The sequence below is a fragment of the Salvelinus alpinus genome, chromosome 32 (assembly GCF_045679555.1).
Source record: "Salvelinus alpinus chromosome 32, SLU_Salpinus.1, whole genome shotgun sequence".
In the NCBI taxonomy this organism is placed as follows: Eukaryota; Metazoa; Chordata; class Actinopteri; order Salmoniformes; family Salmonidae; genus Salvelinus; species Salvelinus alpinus.
The window spans coordinates 6411954-6433750 of record NC_092117.1 but is presented as its reverse complement, the minus strand read 5'-3'; the positions used below and the strand labels follow the sequence as shown (position 1 = coordinate 6433750).

At 43.0% G+C, this 21797-nt stretch overlaps 1 protein-coding gene across 1 annotated transcript in view; it reads left to right on the top strand.

The window, feature by feature from the left end:
• The first annotated feature begins 1119 nt into the window (after positions 1-1119).
• Positions 1120-21797, top strand: part of LOC139562705 (sphingosine-1-phosphate lyase 1-like) — a 35271-nt gene continuing 14593 nt past the window's right edge. Inside the window, exons 1-7 of the mRNA XM_071380652.1 lie at positions 1120-1330; positions 14338-14503; positions 15530-15597; positions 16164-16311; positions 16715-16794; positions 16996-17124; positions 17261-17349. Coding sequence (XP_071236753.1) covers positions 1319-1330; positions 14338-14503; positions 15530-15597; positions 16164-16311; positions 16715-16794; positions 16996-17124; positions 17261-17349 — 692 coding nt within the window. The 5' untranslated portion in view covers positions 1120-1318. The remainder of the gene's footprint in view (positions 1331-14337; positions 14504-15529; positions 15598-16163; positions 16312-16714; positions 16795-16995; positions 17125-17260; positions 17350-21797) is intronic.

Below are 21797 nucleotides of genomic sequence, written 5' to 3'. Positions count from 1 at the left end.
GCACTGAACATTGACGAAGTAGCGAGTAGAGTTCATGTAGCTATGGCCGTGGATGATGCTCAACAGTATGTGGATGTCAGTCAGTTGAAAGATTCTGAAACACTAACACGGAACCCAAACCGGCTGTGCGCGTGCGCCATCGTGCATACATTTATTTTGTCCCCCTACACCAAATGCGATCACAACACGCAGGTTAAAATATCAAAACAAACTCTGAACAAATGACATTAATTTGGGGACAGGTCGAAAAGCATTAAACTTGTATAGCAATTTAGCTAGCTTGCACTTGCTAGCTAATTTGTCCTATTTAGCTAGCTTGCTGTTGCTAGCTAATTTGTCCTGGGATATAAACATTGAGTTGTTATTTTACCTGAAATGCACAAGGTCCTCTACTCCAACAATTAATCCACACATAAAACGGTCAACCGAATCGTTTCTAGTCATCTCTCCTCCTTCCATCTACACTTTTACCACGACAAATGGCAAAACATTTCATCTTTCAATCACCCACGCGGGTATAACCAATGAGGAGATGGAACGTGGGTACCTGCTTCTATAAACCAATGAGGAGATGGGAGAGGCAGGACTTGCAGTGCGATTTGCGTCAGAAATAGAAAGGAGTTCTATTTTAGCCCTTGGCATCACAGACGCTCGTTGGCGCGCGCGAGCAGTGTGGGTGCAGTAATTGAATAACATGATTTCTAAATTTATTTTGCAACACTCGGGCATGCAACGTGTCTGGTTTGGTCAGCATGTAATCCTTAAGAATGTTGATTTTGTTGCGTTTATTAATTGTACAGGACACACTAACGAAAAATCACTGTGAAAGCGGCTAAAAGTTCTTGGATCTGCAGGATTTCACTGCTGAAACATTGCAGGGAATACTGTCTGAAGATGCTTCCCCCTCTCAGGCCCCAGAGGCTGTGTACGGAGCTGACTACATTTGAATAAGTGAAGTAGTACATTGAATTTCGTTTTGTTTTTGACATTAATATGACTGTGTTTCATAAATGTTTAGTTAAAAAACAAAATCGTTCAAGTATCTCCGTTTTTACCCCACCCAATAGGTGGCGGCAATGCACCTTTTTGGATGTAGTCTGCCAATAAAACCTTGACGAAGAAGAAGAAGACGAAGAAGGTTGCTGGCTTTTTAGTTGCTTGTCACTTCCTGAATTTAGGATACGATTCTCTGTAATATAGTGGTATGTTTATCAGATCCTCGACCACAAAGCAAGCTATACAAAGATATTGAAGTGACTTTCCCTACTAAGAAAAAGTGAAGACAATCATTTGCTGAAGGCTTGCCTTGACACTAACCATGGACTATTGGGTAAGTGAATAATAGGCTTTTTTTAAATAGGATTTTCTTTCTTTCTCTGTATAAATGTAAGTATTGCTTGAGCCATTGTAACGTTAACTAACTCCGTGTGTCAAAAAGCATACAAGCAGCAGGTCTCACTGATAAATTATTTACATTATAACAATTAAGTTTACTGTGTTGCTGCAAGCGATAGTAAAGCGTCCAGACCAGTGGACCGAAGTTTGCCTACACGCAATCATGTTGCTTGCCCTGGAGCGCTAACGTTACAGTGTTGACATAGTTCGCGCATTGTTAAAGTGATTATAGCACATATTCTTACTATTTGAATAACACCCCTGGCATTTATAATTATTTTGACGTCGAAGTGCGCGGATCATTTTCTTCAGGGTAGTTTATTTTGTATGTATTCGGAGGGAATAATGTGGCATAAATACAGATCAAGAATCTGATATGGAAAGGTCATGATTCTTCGAAGATACATTTTGTCTTAACTGCCTCAACAACCATTCACACTTGCAGGCATAGCCTTCTAGTTGTAGGTTTGATTTTCTTTTAGTTTGCAGTATAATAAGGGTTTTGTGACAGTTATTAGAGTGAGTAACTGACCAGATGCATTCTAGAAATGTGGCAAACCTGTCAGACATGTCAGTGTTCTGAGTATGGAGTAGAGTCACCTGTAGCTTGACAGGTTATTTCTTCACATTCAAATGATCCAGGTTCTTTCTCATATTCTAATGATATGACAACTATATGATCAAAAACGGTTTCTCCTGCAGGCAATCTCCTTTGCAGTGATTTAAGACATAGAAAGGGAGCTTGTACTGAGAAGTAGGGGTGCTGAGGGTGCAGCACTAGAAAAATCGGAATAAAAACAAAATATTTATAAAATTAAAATTAAAAATGTTAAAAAATAAATAATAATCTTTACAAAAGTAGTGCACTGGGCCTTTACTAGTCCTGTATTAGCGGACCTATAGACTTACACAGTATATAATACGGTATATACAGACATCAGCAGCCATACGTACTGTACGTCTTTGGACATCAGTACCTTCAACACTTTGTGCCATGGAAATGTGCTTTTTATCACTTGCACTACAGATGTCGGATCTCAATTTGACCCGTTTAGTCGCAGGAGTAAAATAATCCTGCAGCAGGAGGATTTGAACGTCTGAAGAAATATTTACAATCGCAGCCAGGGGGGTGTTTGAATACTAGTGCTGAGTGATTAAAACAACGAATGGAACAATACCGGTTCAATTATTTGAATTCCATTTTGTTCAGGGTTATTTCTGTGAGCTCAATAAGCACATTTTGCAGTTTTTCTAGAGATAAATCAGATCATGCTTGAACTGTGTAATGTAGTAGGGAGTTGTAATTTCCAACAGGCCAATATTCTACACAGCTTAAATGCAGAAAACGTGGTAATTAACTACAATGGCCATAATCCATTGCGCGCCAACTTGTCCAGGCTGTGTGTTTCTTTTACGGTGTGTTTCTTTTATGCCTGCTACGAGAAGAGACCGAAGAATGCGCGATCGAGAGGGATAGAAAGCAGTTGCATCGCAAGGTATCTCTACCTGAAAATACATAATCTAAGTGATTGATCGTTTGTATTCAGCAGTCATAAAAGTATGCCTTATTTACTTTAAAGAACTACTAAAATAGTCATTTTGTCAGACAGCATAGGCAGCAGCTCTATATTGATTAGATTACTTGGAATGAAATAATTGTCATAAAAAAAAAAAATGTAATAAACTAAACAAAAATATTTTATTAAATTAATGTAAATAGGTGATTATTAATAAGTGAAAAGTAGTAATGGGTAGTCACAACCATCATGGGACTTTTATTAATTTGACTTTTAGTGTTTTCAACCCACATAATGTATAGTGCGTTTTAATGTTTTTTTTAAACTATTGAAATCGAAAACGTGATGATTTTTTAAATAATCGAACCGAAACCGAACCGACCTCAAGCTGGCATTAGTGCATAAGTCTAAGCTTTAAGGGCCTAACTATACGCATGGCAAATAGCCTATACGCCAATCGCCTAATGCTTTTGGGAACAGGCAGAAAAAGTTAACAGAGGCAAAAAGGACAATGTTAGAGTTTAACTCCAAAAAGAGAAAAGCTGCAAAATGGAGAGTTGAAAATGAAGAGAGGGGAAGGCTAGAAAAGTAATGTTTTGGAAAGATTTGGTGAAGTGGTAAAATACGAAGATCGTAAGGCGCTATACATATTCGACAGTCACAAAACGGGGACTTCAAATAGGACTGGCACGTCAAGGGAACTGTGGCCTAATGTTCAGGTGGGTTAAATGGAAACTGAATTCTGGACACTAAATGTAGGTCTATAACCTCTCATGGAAGCCTTCATTTGAACTCCTGCAGAATTAAGCATTTCTTGCAGTAAAAGTATACAGCAAATGTTGGGTACATTTTTACTCCGGAACAGGAGTGGAAAAATATGATTTTCTTTCAGCATCTTGCGAGAATTGCGAATGCGCAGTTAGATATCATCTGTAGAGGTGCTATTTTTTATCAGTATAATGAAAGCTGATAGTATTTCAACCACATAAAATATGCATCCAAGCTGAACTGAAATCTTATGAGAAACATGTTGGGTCGTTTTCACAGCTTTCTATTTTCTTACAACTTGTCAAAATGATGTAATTTTGAACATTTTGCACAGAAAATCTTTACTGTTTTTCTTTGTTGAGTTATAGCATTTTCTCCCCAGTCCCTAAACATCTTTGCTCCGCGAAAGAAGCAGAGATGACAGAGAGAACTTTACCAATGTCAACTAGATTGAATTCTATCGATTTTATGACATTCTGGTGAGCAAGAGTTTATTTAGTCTTCTAGGGTAACATAGGCTAATGACAGTCACAGAAGAAAAGCTGCATGTGTTTAATTATAGACAAGTTGACTAACAAATAGAGAGAGAAAAATGTGCAGTTGTATGTTTTAGAATTAGCTTTAAAAATTTCAAAATTCTCTCAACCTCAATGTGTAGAATAGCGTGAGATTAGCTATAAAACTGCAAATTTTACTCTCTGCCCCATGACAATATGTGTAGAATCGCTGGAAATTAGCTTTAAAACGGCAACATTTTCTCTCGGCCTCATGGCAAAATGTGTAGAATAGTATCAGATTACCAATAAAACTGCACATTTTTCTCTTTGCCCCAAGGCAAAGATACCGTAGAATAGTATAGAATACACCATATACATATGAGATGAGTAATGCCAGATATGTAAACATTTCTAGTCTATGCCTATAGGCAGCAGCCTCTAATATGCTAGTGATGTCTGTTTAACAGTCTGATGGCCTTCAGATAGAAGCTGTTTTCCAGTCTCTTGGTCCCAGCTTTGATGCACCTGTACTGACCTCGCCTTCTGGATGATACCGGGGTGAACAGGCAGTGGCTCGGGTGGTTGATGTCCTTGATGATCTTTTTGGCCTTCCTGTGACATCGGGTGCTGTAGGTGTCCTGGAGGGCAGGTAGTTTGTAATGTGTTGGGCAGACCGCACCACCCTCTTGGGAGCCTTGCGGTTGCGGGTGGTGCAGTTGCCGTACCAGGCGGTGATACAGCTCGACAGGATGCTCTCAATTGTGCATCTGTAAAAGTTTGAGGGTTTTAGGTGACAAGCCAAATTTCTTTAGCCTCCTGAGGTTGAAGAGGTTCTGTTGCGCCTTCTTTCCCACGTTGTCTGTGTGGGTGGTCCATTTCAGTTTGTCAGTGATGTGTATGCCAAGGAACTTGAAGCTTTCCACCTTCTCCACTGCGGCCCCATCGATGTAGATAGGGGGGTGTACCCTCTGCTGTTTCCTGGAGTTCACAATCATCTCCTTTTTGTTGACTTTGAGTGAGAGGTTGTTTTTCAGGCACCACACTGCCAGAGCCCTCACCTCCTCCCTGTAGGCTGTCGTGTCATCGTTGGTAATCAAGCCTGCTACTGTTGTGTCGTCTGCAAACTTGATGATTGAGTTGGAGGCGTGCTTGGCCACGCAGTCATGAGTGAACAGGGAGCACAGGAGGGGGCTGAGAACGCACCCTTGTGGGGCCCCAGTGTTGAGGATCAGCGGAGTGGAGGTGATGTTTTCTACCTTCACCACCTGGGGGCGGCCTGTCAGGAAGTCCAGGACCCAGTTGCACAGGGCGGGGTTCAGACCCAAGGCCTCGAGCTTAATGATGAGCTTGGAGGGTACTATGGTGTTGCATGCTGAGCTATAGTCAATAAACAGCATTCTTACATAGTTATTCCTCTTGTCCAGATGGGATAGGGCAGTGTGCGGAGTGATGGCGATTGCATCGTCTGTGGATCTATTGCGGCGGTAAGCAAATTTAAGTGGGTCTAGGGTGGCAGGAAAGGTAGAGGTGATATGATCCTTGACTCGTCTCTCAAAGCACTTCATGATGACAGAGGTGAGTGCTGCAGGGCGTTAGTCATTAAGTTCAGTTACCTTTGCCTTCTTGGGTACAGGAACAATGGTGGCCATCTTGAAGCATGTGGGGACAGCAGACTGGGATAGGGAGAGATTGAATATGCCCGTAAACACACCAGCAAGCTGTCCTGTGCATTCTCTGAGGATGCGGCTAGGGATGCCGTCTGGACTGGCAGCCTTGTGAGGGTTAACACGTTTAAATGTTTTACTCACGTCGGCCACAGAGAAGGAGAGCCCACAGTCCTTGGTAGTGGGTCGGGTTGGTGGTACTGTGTTGTCCTCAAAGCGTGCAAAGAATGTGTTTAGCCTGTCCGGAAGCAAGACGTCGGGCTCGGCGACGTGGCTGGTTTTCATTTTGTAGTCCGTGATTGTCTGTAGTCCCTGCCACATATGTCTCGTGTCAGCCGTTGAATTGCGACTCCACTTTATCTCTATACTGACGTTTAGCTTGTTTGATAGCCTTGCGGAGTGAATAACTACACTGTTTATATTCTGCCATATTACCAGTCACCTTGCCATGGTTAAATGCGGTGGTTCGCGCTTTCAGTTTCACGCGAATGCTACCATCTATCCACGGTTTCTGGTTATAGGTTTTAATAGTCACAGTGGGTACTCCTATACACTTCCTTATAAACTCAGTCACCGTATCCGTGTATGTGTCTAGTTTATTTTTGCAAGCTACAAGGAATATATCCCAGTCCATGTGATCAAAACAATCCTGAAGCGAAGATAATTGCATTTATTTCAATGTTTTCAAAAAGTAAAATGAATAGTCTGATTTATGAATCAAAGAAAAGTGTCTCAGCTCAACTAAATCGAATTTGGATAGGGTGGAATGCATAAACATCTTGACAGTTTTTCAAAATGAAATAGTAGGGCCACACAATACAGGCTTTCAATCCACAACAAGGACGATTTAAAAATGCCAGCATCAAACTGAAAGTACAGTCGGTCTATGCTACTGTAGCTGGCGCATAACGGCTTAGCAATGGAAATCGCACCTACTGTAAGAGCCATCCACTCAAAAGACCATAAGCATATTGATAAATTATACACAGCCTAACTATAAAACGTGGGCTAGCATCCACACTGGAGGAATCTTCATCGTTCTACAGTAGGCCTACACCTGTCAATCAACTGATGGCACAAATCAGCTCAACTCAGCCAGGGAAACACAAACAGTAGGCTATTATCGGTTTTCACACCTTTCGTTATGTGGCAATGGATAGGCTAACGAGTAGCCTACAGAATGTAGCATATTGGAATATAATCCAATAACAAGTGGCCTATTGCGACCATTGATGGCACTGTATTATTGTGAAGTAATGCCTCGTTAAACCATCAATAGGCTCAAAATTCACCCGCCCAGCTGATCTCAATTGCAACCATTATTGATTACCGCATTGCCGGTCCCTAAAATAGGATGTCGGGGTTACCTTAGTCCTGCTTGCAACCGAAGTCTTTCAAGATACTTATGTAAATATAGTGTGTGGACACCCCTTCAAATTAGTGGATTCGGCTATTTCAGCCACACCCGTTGCTGAGTGGTGTATAAAATCGAGCACACAACCATGCAAACGCCATAGACAAACATTGGCAGTTGAATGGCCTTACTGAAGAGCACAGTGACTTTCAACCTGGCACTGTCATAGGCACCACCTTTTTAACAAGTCAGTCCGTCAGATTTCGGGCCTGCCAGAGCTGCCCCGGTCAACGGTAAGTGCTGTTATTGTGAAGTGGAAACGTCTAGGAGCAACAACGGCAATGCCGCAAAGTGGTAGGCCTTCAAGCTCAGAACTGGACCGCCGAGTGCTGAAGCGCATAACGCGTAGAAATCGTCTGTCCTAGGCTGCAACACTCACTACCGAGTTCCAAACTGTCTCTGGAAGCAACGTAAGCACAATAACTGTTTATCGGGAGCTTCATGAAATGGGTTTCCATGACCGAGCAGCCGCACACAAGCCTAAGATCGCCATGTGTTTGCCAAGCATCGGCTGGAGTGGTGTAAAGTTCTCCGCCATTGGACTCTGGAGCAGTGGAAATGCGTTCTCTGGAGTGATGAACCACTCTTCACCATCTGGCAGTCTGACGGACGAATCTGGGTTTGGCGGATGCCAGGAGAACGCTACCTGCCCCAATGCATATTGCCAATGTAAAGTTTGGTGTAGGAGGAATAATGGTCTGGGGCTGTTTTTCATGGTCGAGCTAAACCCCTTAGTTCCAGTGAAGGGAAATCGTAACACTACAGTATACAATGACACTCTAGACAATTATTTTCTTCCAACTTTGTGGCAACAGTTTGGGGAAGGCCCTTTCCTGTTTCAGCCTCACAATGCCCCAGTGTACAAAGCGAGGTCCATACAGAAATAGTTTGTTGAGATCATTGTGGAAGAACTTGACTGGCCTGCACAGAGCCCTGACCTCAACCCCGTTGAAGAACTTTGGAATTAATTGGAGTGCCGACTGCGAACCAGGCCTAATCGCACAACATCAGTGCCCGACCTCACTAATGCTCTTGTGACTGAATGGAAGCATGTCCCCGCAGATGTTCCAACATCTAGTGGAAGGACTTCCTAGAAGAGTGGAGGCTGTTATAGAAGCAAAGGGGGGACCAACTCTATATTAATGCCCATGATTTTGGAATGAGATTTTCGACGACCAGGTGTCCACGTACTTTTGGCCATGTAGTGTATGTGCTCCTTCTGGTTGGTATTATCATCATCGAAACAACTCTGACCTTTTTTAACAGACTAAGGGCGATTTATCTATTTGACAAGTATTCCGTACAATTGAAATAAAGTATTTAAAATCAAATCAAACTTTATTTGTCAAATGCAACAAGTGTAGACCTTACTGTGAAATGCTTACTTACAAGCCCTTAACCAACAGTGCAGTTCAAGAAGAGTTATTTATATTTACCAAATAACTAAAGTAACACAAGAAAATAACAATAACGAGGCTATATACAGGGGGTACCGGTACCGAGTCAGTGTGCGGGGGTACAGGTTAGTTGAGGTAATTTGTACATGTAGGTAGGGGTGAAGTGATTATGCATACATAATATACAGCGAGTTTCAGCAGTGTACAAAAAAAATAGAGGGGAGGCGGGGGGGGGTCAATGTAAATAGTCCGGTGGCCATTTGATTAATTGTTCAGCAGTCTTCTGGCTTGGGAGTAGAAGCTGTTAAGGAGCCTTTTGTTCCTAGACTTGGTACTCCGCTACTGCTTGCCGTGCGGAAGCAGAGAAAACAGTCTATGACTTGGGTGACTGGAGTCTGACAATTTTATGGGCTTTCCTCTGACACCGCCTATTATATAGGTCCTGGATGGCAGGAAGCTTGGCCCCAGTGATGTACTGGGCCGTACACACTACCCTCTGTAGCGCCTTAAGGTCAGATGCCGAGCAGTTGCCATACCAGGCGGTGACGCCACCGGTCAGGATGTTCTCAATGGTGCAGATGTATGACTTTTTTTTAAATCTGAGGACCCATGCCTAATCTTTTCAGTCTCCTGAGATCTTTTCAGTCTCCTGAGGGGGGAAAGGTTTTGTTGTGCCTTTCCTCATATACCACGGAAAATATACCCGACCATTTTGTATGAATGGAAACTAATGTTGGTGTAGCCTACTGTTATTATTTAATTTGTTTCCTATTTATTTTATGCATCAAATACAATTGTCCTTAAAATGAAGTGTCTGGTATAGTAATTTCCTACCCAGATCTGGGTCAAATATCCCTCGACTGTCCATATTTTAAATGTGTAACTAAATTATGTCAATCTGGTTATTTTAGTTATTTATGCCAGAAGGGCGTGTGCCGGAATCGAACCCACGGTAGGTCTATGTGCGCAATGAAGGCAGCGGGTCTAACCGCTAGACCACAAATTAACTCAGTGTTGACAGTTGACGCTCAGATCATGGTATTTGACTTCATTATTTGAAGTATTTGAATTTTATTTTCCATAAGATACAGACCATGGAACTCTAAGAATTCATGACATGTGTTTGCCAAGCCAGTGTTGATACTAATGTGTATTATCACACTGTTTCCCCCTTGATGTCTCTCATAGCAGTGGCCTCCTCACACCCAGTACATTTCCATGAGAAATACGACCTCCCCTTAGAGACAACAAAGGTCTCCTTACAGAATACTGTTGGCCTGGGAAAACGGATGCATGGGCGTTTACACAACAATGGGGAGAACAAAATAAGCGTGGGCTTCAGACCGGGCTTCAGCACTGCACTATTTCTCCTAATGCAAAGACGGCCACGAAAAATTTTTTTTGTGACTGACAAAGTATGTTATTTGAAAAATGTCAGAAAGAAATGTGTCGGATAACAAAGAGTACGTACGTGGCAAAGGGTTTATATCTGTTGCACCAGGACGTTCCTTTTGCCCTGACGCAAGATAACACAATTTAATCTCTCCAGTTTATGGCATATAAACATGTAAATGTTGCACTGGATGCTCAGCGCTGCTGTCTGTGCTACAGAAGCACTGAACTCAAAGGGAACTACAGCTTTTGCATACATATGTAAAAAGTCCTGACAAAACGTTCGTTTTTTTCACCTTTTTAGATGGAGAATGAAGCCTAATCCTATGATAATGCATTAAGATTAGCTGCCCATTTGATACATGGCCGCTGCTGGTTACATAGTATGTTTCTCCGGTTGAGCCCAACTCTGCGCTATTTAGCTAACCTTGGCAGACCCGTCGGAGATTAAACCAAACAACTGTCGTCAGGGGGTGTATTCTTGTGATTGAAAGGCAAAGCTTTCATTCAGGTTCATCCATTGTAGAATTTGGGTTTGTGATTACCATAGGCTAAACTACTGTCAGTACTCTTTATTACGTAAACCATTTTTTTTATGTCATACTGTTTCTTTTTTTTGCTGTGACTTTTACTAGACCTGGATTCACGTGATTCCATTTAAGCAAGTAGTCAGTCGTCAATTTAAAGCCTACGTTTCTAACGAAGTAACTAAAAGTGTTTGCTTTGCAACCAAATACTCTGCGTTGAGCATGGTTGGTTTCATTGATGTCATTGTACTGCATCACCAGTACCTATTATATTTCCCCCCCAAAGCTTTATGCGATGTTAGATTCAGTGGTTAGGAATAGTGGGTATTCAAGTTACTGTCTTGTGGACCTTAAGCTTTTCCCTATCTTATTGTTATCAAGCAGAAACGCATAGTGTTGTAAAAAAGTAGTGATCTAGAGATAAACACGTTTTACTGCACTCATGAAATTAATGAATTATTTACTATAACCGCTGGTTTGGAAATGGGCTCAATTTGTCAAATGCAGATATGGTATGAGCAGTTTTTCTATATTCCACACCTAAAATAGTGTGTTCCTTAATGTATTTTGTATTTGGAATACGTTAGTGATCCGTCTATCAGATAGTAATTTGTTTTTGAGTTGATTGATAATGAACACCTACCTGCACAACGTTATTTAATGAGCCATTCGCAGGTTCACTGTACCGGCCGTGTGTACTTAGACTTGCATGGCTTAATCTTTGAGACAAGCATATGCTACTGACAGGATCAACCAGGTAGCCACTCGCAACATAGCATGTTATTGCACTTCCTCTGCACTCAAATTAACACACCAGTTAATTTGACTACAGCTCAGCATTTAACACCATAGTACCCTCCAAACTCGTCATCAAGCTCGAGACCCTGGGTCTCGACCCCGCCTGTGCAACTGGGTACTGGACTTCCTGATGGGCCGCCCCCAGGTGGTGAGGGTAGGTAACAACATCTCTACCCCGTTGATCCTCAACACTGGGGCCCCACAAGGGTGCGTTCTGAGCCCTCTCCTGTACTCCGTGTTCACCCACGACTGCGTGGCCATGCATGCCTCCAACTCAATCCTCAAGTTTGCAGACGACACTACAGTGGTAGGCTTGATTACCAACAACAACGAGACGGCCTACAGGGAGGAGATGAGGGCCCTCGGAGTGTGGTGTCAGGAAAATAACCTTACACTCAACGTCAACAAAACTCGTGGACTTCAGGAAACAGCAGCAGAGGGTAGTAAGTTTTAAGTTCCTCAGCGTACACATCACGGACAAACTGAATTGGTCCACCCTCACAGACAGCGTTGTGAAGAAGACGCAGCAGTGCCTCTTCAACCTCAGGAGGCTGAAGAAATTCGGCTTGTCACCAAAAGCACTCACAAACTTCTACAGATGCACAATCGAGAGCATCCTGTCGGGCTGTATCACCGCCTGGTACGGCCACTGCTCCGCCCACAACCGTAAGGCTCTCCAAATAAAATTTGATTTGATTTGAGGGTAGTGAGGTCTGCACAACGCATCACCGGGGGCAAACTATCTGCCCTCCAGGACACCTACACCACCCGATGTCACAGGAAGGCCATAAAGATCATCAAGGACAACAACCACCCGAGCCACTGCCTGTTCACCCCGCTATCATCCAGAAGGCGAGGTCAGTACAGGTGCATCAAAGCGGGGACCGAGAGACTGAAAAACAGCTTCTATCTCAAGGCCATCAGACTGTTAAACAGCCACCACTAACATTGAGTGGCTGCTGCCAACATACTGACTCAACTCCAGCCACTTTAATAATGGAAAAATTGATGTAAAAAATGTATCACTAGCCACTTTAAACAATGCCACTTAATATAATATTTACATACCCTACATTACTCATCTCATATGTATATACTGTACTCGATACCATCTACTGCATCTTGCCTATGCCGTTCTGTACCATCACTCATTCATATATTTGTATGTACATATTCTTCATCCCTTTACACTTGTGTGTATAAGGTAGTTGTTGTGAAATTGTTAGGTTAGATTACTCGTTGGTTATTACTGCATTGTCGGAACTAGAAGCACAAGCATTTGGCTACACTCGCATTAACATCTGCTAATCATATGTATGTGACAAATAAAATTTGATTTGATTTGAAAATAATTTTTTTTGTGGAGGAAAAGTATCTATGATGTTTCTCTCCTCCATTGGCTACAAATGTTATGTCTAATGGATGACAGGGGCCGAGTGTAGTCAGCTGACTCCTAGTCTTCCACCTCACCTGGTCCTGGTTGTGGATTTTTTTTTTTTTTTTTTCACCTTTATTTAACCAGGTAGGCCAGTTGAGAACAAGTTCTCGTTAACAACTGCGACCAGGGCTACCTGTCAGTCTCTCTCTCTAATGTAATTTCCACAAATGCGTTTCTACAGAGCGAACGAAATTGAACCATTGCGTGACTCTTCTGGTGTAAGTACTTGTCATTAGTAGACTTATTAGTACTTGTTGGGTTTTGTATTTCTACTTTCGCAAAGATTAAAGTTGACTGATGGTGTGTTGAACTGTATATGATGGAAAGTGTGACGTCAATTGATTACGAGGGAATTGCATTGTGACTTGTGTGTTTTAAGGGTTTGTCATTTAGATTTTGTGCACGGGATGTAAATCTGCTATTGGGGACATGATTACTCGTGATTAAATGACGGTGATGTGCGGTGACAGTTGGTGTCTGTAGCTAGATTTCCATCCAACTGGCAACAGATTTTTATGTGAATATTCTAAAGTCCATATTAAAACATTATGCACATTTTCCCACCAGAGATGTTTCCATCAAATGTACTTGTTGCGGATAAAAGGCTGTGCGTGATGACATAGTGCACATAAAAATAACTAGTTTTTTTGACCAAATTGTGTATTGAACAAAAATGTTTCAAAGATTTTACTGAGTTCATTTTAGGAAATCAGTCAATTGAAATGCATTAATTAGGCCCTAATCTAAGGATTTAATATGACTGGGCAGGGGTACAGCCTTTGGTGGGCCTTGGAGGGCAAAGGCCGAACCACTTGGCAGCTAGGCCCACCCACTGGGGAGTTTTTCCCCATTAAAGGGCTTTATTACAGACAGAAATACTCCTCAGCTCCCCCCACCCTCCTCAGATGATCCCGCAGGTGACGAAGCTGGATGGCCTACACAGAGCCCTGACCTCCAAATTACATTGCAGGCGCCTTATGGTAGAGAAATTGTAATTATCTGGCAACGGATCTGGTGGACCTTCCTGCAGTCAACATGCCAATTGCACACTACCTCAACTTGAGACATCTGGGGCATTGTGTTGTGTGACAAAACTGCACATTTTACAGTGGCCTTTTATTGCTCCCAGCACAAGGTGCACCTGTGTAATGATCATGCTGTTTAATCAGCTTCTTGATATGCCAAACCTGTCAGGTGGATGGATTGTGGATTGCTCACTAACAGGGATATCATTTATTTGATTTAACCTTTATTTAACTAGGCAAGCCAGTTAAGAACACATTCTTAATTACATGTCTGTGGAACTTGTTCAGTTTGTCTTTGTTGAAACTTGTTTATGTTCATACAAATATTTACACATGTTAAGTTTGCTGGAAATAAACGTAGTTGACAGTGAGAGGATGTTTCTTTTTTTGCTGAGTTTATGTGCATGTAGTCCCCAGGACCCTCCAGAAAATCCTTACACGTTGCATAGCAGTACAGACGGATCTACAATTGGAAATTAACAATGTCATCTCTCTATGTTCCTAGAGTGCCTTAGAGGTGTACAAGGAGATGCTATTGCTCTACCTGGAGGAAGGCAGGCGACTTGTGAACACCAACTGCGAGGAGCTGGAACCATGGCAGATCATTGGAGCTACTCTCATATCTACCCTAGGAGCAGTCTGGGTCAAAGGCTTCTTGTTTCAGCAAGAAAGTATGTTTTCCGATTTATGGAATAAAGCATGTGTGTATCGTATGCATGGAAAACGTGATGAATGGGTGTTCTACATTATGGAAAGTGTGTTTTTTTTGGTTTAATCAGACATGCTGCCTCATGATTCTTTACCCGTCTGAACGAGTATGCAATTATTCACTTCCCCTCATGGATTTAAAAGGAAAGGACTGACGTAATACTCTCTGTAGCTCATGCTTACGTCAGTCCAATGTGCAGACTGGTAGAACGTAGGTGTCAGCATTAAAGCACCTAGAGTTGGAACCGAAGTATGGCAGGGATTGACGTTAAGGTCTGAAAGGCACTCGGCCATTGGGCAAGTCAGGAGTATTTTGGGGTTGCCCGAAGATTATGATCACTTGCCCCAAAATGTTTAGTAGATATTTTCACCTACTCACAGTGGAGGAACCAGAGAGTCCAGACTACTGTAATTCTTTGTATTTTGGTTGTTGGCAGTTAAAATAAATGACCTGCCCAATGGTGCAACTGCTCAGGTCACTTGCCCCGGGCAAAATGGCAACCCTTAATCTCAATCCCTGTATGGACTTGAATACTTTTTCCTGACATAATTGAAATATGTTTGAACTTGCAGTTTTTGTTCTTGTTCCATACTTCAGTTGATCTCTTTGTACATTTTCCAGCTGTTTTCCAGTTGTTACAAGTGACATAACCATGTTCAGACATGTTAGTGTTCTCACTGATGTTTGTGCATTTTCTAGAATACTACAGATCAATGATATTTCTATTCCAAATCAGGGGAAATTACGATTTGTTTTTTTGTTGTTGATGGCAGTAACTTGCTGTACACAAAATCTCATTTGGCAGGAAACTTTGTTCCAGTATTAGCTTGTACGCCAGCTGTTGGTCTTTTTTGAATTGTCTGCCCTTTCCAAGCAGCTGTATTATTAATATAAAAATTCCCCATTTGAATTCAGCTTGTGGTTTTGTACTGTGCTGCTCATCTACCATTATTTCAACACAATCGCCTCTTTCTTTGTCGCTTAATAGCCCTGACATCCCGACTCAAGAAGCAGTGCTTTCGACTCATCAGAAAAATACCCTTTGTTGGCGCGACAGTAAGTTTCAAGCGGTTATTGTGTTCCTCTATTCCACAGATGTGCTCTGACTCTTCCTTGTCTGGCGTGGTATGAGTCACTCACTGATGACTTGAGTGTCGGCATGCGGGAGGGGGGGGGGGCTGGTGGTGGTGGTGAGACCTTTGTCACAGTTTACATCATGGACTTGTGATAATGTTGGGTTACTGTTGGTCATTACAGAATGACTAAAACCGTATTTGGATTCATCTGAAGAGTGTAAATAGGCTGTACTTTAATCCGATGGTTACATCTAAATGTACATTATATAAGTTATGCAAAATAAGTTGAGTGCCGTCTAGCCACAAACATATTTGGATAGCATGCCAGGAAGATCTGGGCTATCACCTATACTTTCACAACTAGCTAGTTTTGATTGCTTTCATATATTTTCTATATTTCCCCGAGAACACTTTTAGATAAGTTGCGAACGCCAGAGTGCTGTAGCCTAAACACTCTGCTCAATGCCACTGCTCCTTGGAAATGGTTTGTGTTGTCTGAGCGGTGATGTGAGGAAATGTAACTAACTCGGTGTCTCTTCGCAACAGATCCAGAACCAGCTGAAAAAGGCCCTGGCTGACATGTCTCTCAGTCTTTGCACACTGAAGGAGGGCATGAGCTACACCAAACAGCTGCCTGAACAAGGGCTTAGCCAAGTTCAAGTTCTAGACAGGATCAGAGAGTATCAAACACTGAGTAAGTGGCTGAGAGTTTCCGGTTTCTGGAGCTTATTTTTCTACATTCTGTCTTTGTAGCCCTATGGGGCCGTTGACTTACTGCCCTATATATATTGTATTGACTATATCCTAGAAAACAAAATGCTGAGTAAGATGCTTTGGTATGTTCCTGACTGCGTTTTTTTGTGGAGAAATAATATAATGCAATGTAACGGCATAATATAATGGCTTATTACGGCGCAAATGACCTACGTGCCTTGGCCTATTGGCTACACGTGGCAAAATAAATGTGACATGTTTTGACAAGTGTGCCTGCTGCACAGGGTGTTTTTAGCATTGGTTTTATTTGTAGGGCAAGTTGTGAAATTCTAATATATACGGTAGTCATTTCCTGAGGTATTGCTGTTGTCTGCTCTTCACAGGTGAAGTGGATTGGGAGAAAGGCCGAGTTTCAGGCGCAGTGTACTGGGGAGATCAGACACTTACCAAACTTTTGGTGAAGGTATGTCTAGTCCACAAAACAACAGCCTTTGTCTCGTCTTGAATTCTTTGAATGAACAATCAAGTTTAACATCTGTGTGTAGTATTTTGAGTAATACATTTTTTAATTTAAAGCTCATACTACAGTCTTGTTTATCCTTGTTTATATGAAAAATCTCATCGCCTAGTGATTCCCTTTTTATATTCTTCCTTTTGTTGCTAGGTGTATGGAGACTTTGCATGGAGCAACCCACTTCACCCAGACATCTTTCCTGGTGTGAGGAAGATGGAGGCAGAGATTGTGAGAATGGCGTGTACCCTCTTCAACGGTGGGCCCAACTCTTGTGGCACAGTGAGTTTACCTTCAGTACTCCCACAAGACTCGCTGACCTAGGGTTTGGGAAATGTTCTTCTCAAGAGAATAATCAAAACGTATGCACCAGCATATTTTGAACACCGATTGCTGCTGCTGTTTCTGCTTTGTCCAGGTCACCTCCGGAGGAACTGAAAGCATATTGATGGCATGCAAGGCGTACAGAGACATGGCCTATGAGCGGGGTGTGAAACATCCTGAAATGTAAGTTCACTGTCAAAATATAGTCCCAGATTATTTTTATTCTTGGCACACCAGATGGGTAAAATGGCGCCGGAGAGGATGGCAGACGTTTTACGTGCCCCCAGCCAATAGTTTTTTTTCTTCATTTATTTGCATTGTTTGTAACTTATTTTTTTACTTATTTTGTACATAATGTTGCCACTACCGTCCATCTCTTATGACTGAAAATAACTCATCAGGACGCCGATTACTCACCACGGACTAGCAGAAACCTCTTTTTCCTTTCACGACTCTGACGAGTCCGATGCGAAGAATACACTGCTTGTTCGGGAACAGGTCCCGATCCCCGTAATCTGCGTGAAGATGAGGCGGAGAAGGTCGGGCTGCCTTCTGAGAATTTGTAGGCGATCGAATAAACCCCCACTTCCCTCCATTCTGCTAGCAAACGTGCAATCTTTGGACAATAAAATCGACGAGTTACGCGGAAGTCTAAACTACCAACGGGACATTAAAAACTGTAACATCTTATGCTTCACGGAGTCGTGGCTGAACAACGACACTATCAACATACAGCTGACTGGTTATACGATGTACCAGCAGGATTAAACAGCGGCGTCTGGTAAGACAAGGGGCGGCGGTCTATGTATTTTTGTAAACAACAGCTGGTGCACGATATCTAAGGAAGTCTTGCGCTATTGCTGGTAAGACAAGGGGCGGCGGTCTATGTATTTTTGTAAACAACAGCTGGTGCACGATATCTAAGGAAGTCTTGCGCTATTGCTCGCCTGAGGTAGAGTATCTCATGATAAGCTGTAGACCACACTACCTACCGGGAGAGTTTGTAGCTGTTTTACATACCACCACAGTCAGAGGCTGGCACTAAGACAGCTTTGAATGAGCTGTATTCCGACCATAAGCAAACAAGAAAATGCTCACCGAAATGCGGCACTCCTAGTAGCCAGGGAATTTAATGCAGGGAAACTTAAATCCGTTTTACCAGATTTCTATCAGCATGTTAAATGTGCAACCAGAGGAAAAAGAACTCTGGATCACCTATACTCCACACACAGAAACGCATACAAAGCTCTCCCTCGCCCTCCATTTGGCAAATCTGACCACAATTCTATTCTCCTGATTCCTGCTTACAAGCAAAAATTAAAGCAGGAAGCACCAGTGACTAGATCAAAAAAAAAGTTGCCAGAGGTAGCAGATGCTAAGCTACAGGACTGTTTTACTAGCACAGACTGGAATATGTTCCGGGATTCCTCCGATGGCATTGAGGAGTACACCATCAGTCATTGGCTTCATCAATAAATATTATGTATTATTTCTTACATTGTTACCCCAGGAAATCTTAAGTATTATTACATACAGCCGGGAATAACTATTGGATATAAGAGCAACGTCAACTTACCAACATTACGACCAGGAATACGACTTTCCCGAAGCGGATCCTCTGTTCGAACCACCACCCAGGACAATGGATCTGATCCCAGTAGGCAACCCAAAACAACGGCGCCACAGAAGGGGCAGACGGAGCGGTCTTCTGGTCAGGCTCTGTAGACGGGCTCACCGCTCCCGAGTATACTACTCGCCAATGTACAGTCTCTTGACAACAAGGTAGATGAAATTCGAGCAAGGGTTGCCTTCCAGAGAGACATCATAGATTGTAACATTCTCTGTTTCACAGAAACATTGCTCACTCAGGATATGTTATCAGAGTTGGTACAGCCACCCGGTTTCTTCACGCATTGCGCCGACAGAAAGAAACATCTCTCTGGTAAGAAGGGCGGGGGTGTATGCCTTATGATTCAACTCATGGTGTGATCATAACAACAAACATACAGGAACTCAAGTCCTTTTGTTCACCTGACCTAGAATTCCTTACAATCAAATGCCGACCGCATTATCAACCAAGAGTATTCTCTTTGATTATAATCACAGCCGTGTATGTCCCCCCCCCCCCCCCCCAAGCAGATACCTCGACGGCCCTGAAAGAACTTCACTGCTCTATGTAAACTGGAAACCATATAACCTGAGACTGCATTTATTGTAGCTGGGGATTTTAACAAAGCTAATTTGAAATCAAGGCACCCTAAATTTGATCAGCATATCGAATGCACGACTCGAGCTGGCAGCATTCTGGATCATTGCTACTCTAAATTCCGCGACACATAAAAAGCCCTTTCCCGCCCTCCTTTTGACAAATCTGACCACGACTCCATTTTGTTGCTCCCAGCCTATAGACAGAAACTTAAACAGGAAACGCTCGTGCTCAGGTCTGTTCAACGATGGTCCGACCAATCGGATTCCACGCTTCAAGATTGCTTCGATCACGTGGACTGGGATATGTTCCAGATAGCCTCAGACAACAACATTGATGTATACGCTGACTCGGTGAGCAAGTTTATTAGCAACTGCATCGGTGATGTTATACCCACGGTGACTATTAAAACCTTCCTTAACCAGAAACCGTGGATTCATGGCAGCATTCGCGCAAAACTGAAAGCGCGAACCACTGCTTTTAATCATGGCAAGGCGACCGGAAACATGACCGAGTACAAATAGTGTAGCTATTCCCTCCGCAAGACAATCAAACAAGCTAAGCGTCAGTATAGAGACAAAGTAGAGTCGCAACTCAACGGTTCAAACATGAGACGTATGTGGCAGGGTCTACAGTCAATCACGGATTACTAAAAGAAAACCAGCCCCGTCGCAGACACCGACATCTTGCTCCCAGACAAATTAAACAACTCCTTTGCTCGCTTTGAGGACAATACAGTGCCACTGACACGGCCCGCTACCAAAACCTGTGGGCTCTCCTTCACAGTGGTCAACGTGAGTAAAACATTTAAACGCGTTAACCCTCGCAAAGCTGCTGGCCCAGATGGCATCCCTAGCCCCGTCCTCAGAGCATGCGCAGACCAGCTGTCTGGTGTGTTTACGGACATATTCAATCAATCCCTATCCCAGTCTGCTGTGCCCACATGCTTCAAGAGGGCCACCATTGTTCCTGTCCTCAAGAAATCTAAGTTAACTGAGCTAAACAACTATCGCCGCATAGCACTCACTTCTGTCATCATGAAGTGCGTTGAGAGACTAGTCAAGCATCATATCACCTCCACCCTACCTGATACTCTAGACCCACTCCAATTTGCCTACCGCCCAAATAGGTCCACAGACGACGCAATCGCAATCACACTGCCCTAACCCATCTGGACAAGAGGAATACCTATGTAAGAATGCTGTTCATTGACTACAGCTCAGCATTTAACACCATAGTACCCTCCAAACTCGTCATTAAGCTCGAGACCCTGGGTCTCGACCCCGCCCTGTGCAACTGGGTCCTGGACTTTCTGATGAGCCGCCCCGAGGTGGTCAGGGTAGGAAACAAAATCTCCACCCTGCTGATCCTCAACACTGGGGCCTGACAAGGGTGCGCTCTCAGCCCTCTTCTGTACTTCCTGTTCACCCATGACTGCGTGGCCATGCACGCCTCCAAATCAATCATCAAGTTTGCAGACGACACTACAGTGGTAGGCTTGATTACCAACAACGACGAGACGACCTACAGGGAGGAGGTGAGGGCGCTCGGAGTGTGGTGTCAGGAAAATAACCTCTCACTCAACATCATTAAAACAAAGGAGATGATCGTGGACTTCAGGAAACAGCAGAGGGAGCACCCCCCTATCCACATCGACGGGACAGTAGTGGAGAAGGTGAAAAGTTTTAAGTTCCTCGGTGTACACATCACGGACAAATTGAAATGGTCAACCCACACAGACAGCGTTGTGAAGAAGGCTCAACAGCGCCTCTTCAACCTCAGGAGGCTGAAGAAATTTGGCTTGTCACCAAAAACCCAAAAATAATTTTACAGATGCACAATTGAGAGCATCCTGTCGGGCTGTATCACCGCCTGGCACGGCAACTGCTCCGCTCCCAACCGTAAGGCTCTCCAGAGGGTAGTGCCGTCTGCACAATGCATCACCGGGGGCAAACTACCTGCCCTCCAGGACACCTACATCACCCGATGTCACAGGAATGCCGAAAATATTATCAAGGACAACAACCACCCGAGCCACTGCTAGTTCACCCCACTATCATCCAGAAGGCGAGGTCAGTACAGGTGCATCAAAGCTGGGACCGAGAGACTGAATAACAGCTTCTATCTCAAGGCCATCAGACTGTTAAACAGCCATCACTAACATTGAGTGGCTGCTGCCAACATACTGACTCAAATCTCTAGCCACTTTAATAATTAATAATTTGATGTAATAAATGTATCACTAGTCACTTTAAACAATGGCACTTTATATAATGATTATATACCCTACATTACTGTACTCTATACCATCTACTGCATCTTGTCTATGCCGCAGGCCATCGCTCATCCGTATATTTATATGTACATATTCTTATTCATCCCTTTACACTTGTGTGTATAAGGTAGTTGTTGTGAAATTGTTCGA